The sequence below is a fragment of the Acyrthosiphon pisum genome, chromosome A2, assembly GCF_005508785.2.
Source record: "Acyrthosiphon pisum isolate AL4f chromosome A2, pea_aphid_22Mar2018_4r6ur, whole genome shotgun sequence".
Lineage (NCBI taxonomy): Eukaryota > Metazoa > Arthropoda > Insecta > Hemiptera > Aphididae > Acyrthosiphon > Acyrthosiphon pisum.
The window spans coordinates 20,237,709-20,240,331 of NC_042495.1; the positions used below are offsets into that span (position 1 = coordinate 20,237,709).

At 28.0% G+C, this 2,623-nt stretch overlaps 1 protein-coding gene across 1 annotated transcript in view; it reads left to right on the forward strand.

The window, feature by feature from the left end:
* The window catches only part of LOC100166058, a 15,046-nt gene that overhangs the window by 310 nt on the left and 12,113 nt on the right, over positions 1 to 2,623 (forward strand). Inside the window, exons 2-3 of the mRNA XM_029489854.1 lie at positions 29 to 537; positions 629 to 803. Of these exons, the coding sequence (XP_029345714.1) occupies positions 29 to 537; positions 629 to 803 (684 nt within the window). The remainder of the gene's footprint in view (positions 1 to 28; positions 538 to 628; positions 804 to 2,623) is intronic.

The following is a 2,623-nucleotide window of genomic DNA, read 5'->3' on the forward strand; positions in this document are numbered from 1 at the left end:
GAAATCCTATATGTTATTGATCCAATAGGTATAGAAGTCAGGAAAAAAAAAAAATTAAGAAGACGAATGTATAACAACAAAGGTCCAAATTTTCTTTGGCACACAGACTGTTACGATAAATTAAAACCATTTGGTATAGCAATTAGTGGGTGCATAGATGGATTTTCCAGATTTGTAATATGGATGGAAGCAGTCCCATCTTGTAATGATCCAAGAATAATCAGTGGATTCTTTTTTAATGCTGTTCGGGAGTTGGGTGGTTGTCCTAAAACTATTCGAGCTGATGCTGGAACTGAAAATAGACATATAGAGCAAATTCAAACATTTTTTCATCGAGATATTGCATCAAGTAGACCACCATTTATATATGGAACTAGTCCTGCCAATCAAAGAATAGAAGCTTGGTGGTCAATACTAAGAAAACATAATAGTCAATTTTGGATGAATTTATTTCATAAACTTCAAGAAGATGGGCACTTTTCTGGTTCTTGGCTTGACAAAAACTTAATCAGATTTTGTTTTTTGGATATAATAAGGGTAATACATAGTGTTTTTATGTCAATATTCAAATATAAATACATAAATAAATGAAAAAAAAATATTATAAATTTAACAATTTATTTTTTAGAAAGAGTTGAATGATGTAGTTTTGGAATGGAATTCTCATAAAATAAGAAAGTCCAAAAATAGTATTTCACCAAGTGGTCGACCAATGACTATGTTTAAAATGCCTCAACATTACTCAACTGAAAATTATTTGATGGATGTTGATGAAAAAGATTTAGAAGTATGTGAGGAAGAATGTATTTTTAATACACACACAACATTTGATGAAACATTGAATGAGATTTGTCAAATTATAATCATTGAAGAAAATCTCAATGTTACAAATGATCCTTATGAATTAGTTAATATTTATATTCAACTCAGAAATACAATATTAATGAATGTAGAAAATAGACAAAATCAATAAAAAAAATTCGTATATAATTATTATAAAATATTGAACAATATATGTAACGTAAATTAAATGCTTAAAAAAAAACAAATGAACAACTTTTAAGTTACCAATTAGTATTGGTTGTACAACAAATATACTTAAATAATAATATAAAATAAATAAGATACTACTTAGTACATACATTCTTAATATTTGTATATATAACAATGTACAAATAAAGATAGTTATAATTTGTTTTAAATACTGTCCATTACCCAAATATTTGATTGGAGCAAATTATTCATTTCACTTCTAAATTGGATAAAACTTTCATACTCAGTTGGGAGTTCTAGAGTACTAGAACAGGTATGTGCAATAGGAGTTTTCAATAATCCGGTAGTGTTATTAAACTGTATTTTAATTTTAGTGCCAGTAATCATATCAGCACCTGTGCAAAATCTAAGAAAATTAATAATATTATCTTCTTTAGTTTCTTTAAGATACTTTTTTAAAAAATGTAATGTTGTCCTTTGAGTAATTTCCAAATCAGAATCTTCAAATTTTATTAATCATAATACATTTTTAGAAGTCGCTTTCAAATTATTATATATACTATTTAAAATGTCGATAGAAATATGTTGTTCCCATAATGCTTCTTTTAACTCTTCTGCAAAACAATCAATTATGAACATTGGCTTTTGAATAAGTTCTTTGTGTGCAATTTCTTCTAATATTTTTATAAAGTTATTTTTATTTGCAATATTTCTACACCCTAAATCACTTAAAATATCTATTACTTCATCTGTATCAATATTTTCAAAATCCTTTAAAGCGTTTGATAAAATATGCTTATCAGCTTCACATTTTGTTTGTAAAAATACTTCGATTAAGTCAGATTCAGTATGTCCAAATAATAGTTGTTCAAAAAACGATGGTACAAGTTTTACTGGAAAATATTTTACTTTTTTCCATCCTATGTAAAATATTTTTGCAATTGTTTTCCACTGTATACTTTTAAAATCATGTCGCAAACAAGGTACTTTCAAAGTAGTTCCTTCAGTTGAAGTCTCATAAAAACTATTCCAAAATTCACTTAGAGCATCTTTTAATACACCACCTGCATCTATTGCGTTTTCAGGTAAACCGTTAGGTAATATGAGTTCAATAGTGATAGAGTCGCAGGTCTTATCAATGTTTTCATTTGCATCTAATAACTCATGAAAAATTCTTCCTCGATGAAGGATTAAGTGGTTATGATTTTGAAAGCTATCAATATTAGGAAAACTATTTGTAGGTACATTTTCAATAGTTGTAATGACATGAGCTGAGGGAGACCTTGAATTGTCTGTAGTACTAGTTATTATTTTATTACTGGTGTTACTTGATAAATACAATTAATTTTCGGATGTAACAGTAGCAGGTGCATTAGAACTAGAATTATGATTCAGTGATTCATGGTGTATGGAGTCGCCACGTGTTTGAAACCTAGATAACAGTACCTCATCATATTCATCATCAACCAATGGTGGTGTAGTGGAAGCCAAGTAATATTATATTCATCATTTTTAGGTGGATATTCATCTAAACTATTTGTTATTGTTGAAAAGTTTTCACGACCAATAGTTAGATTTGGATCAATGGCATTAGAGTCAATATTATCGCAACATTCAGGAGTACACTTCT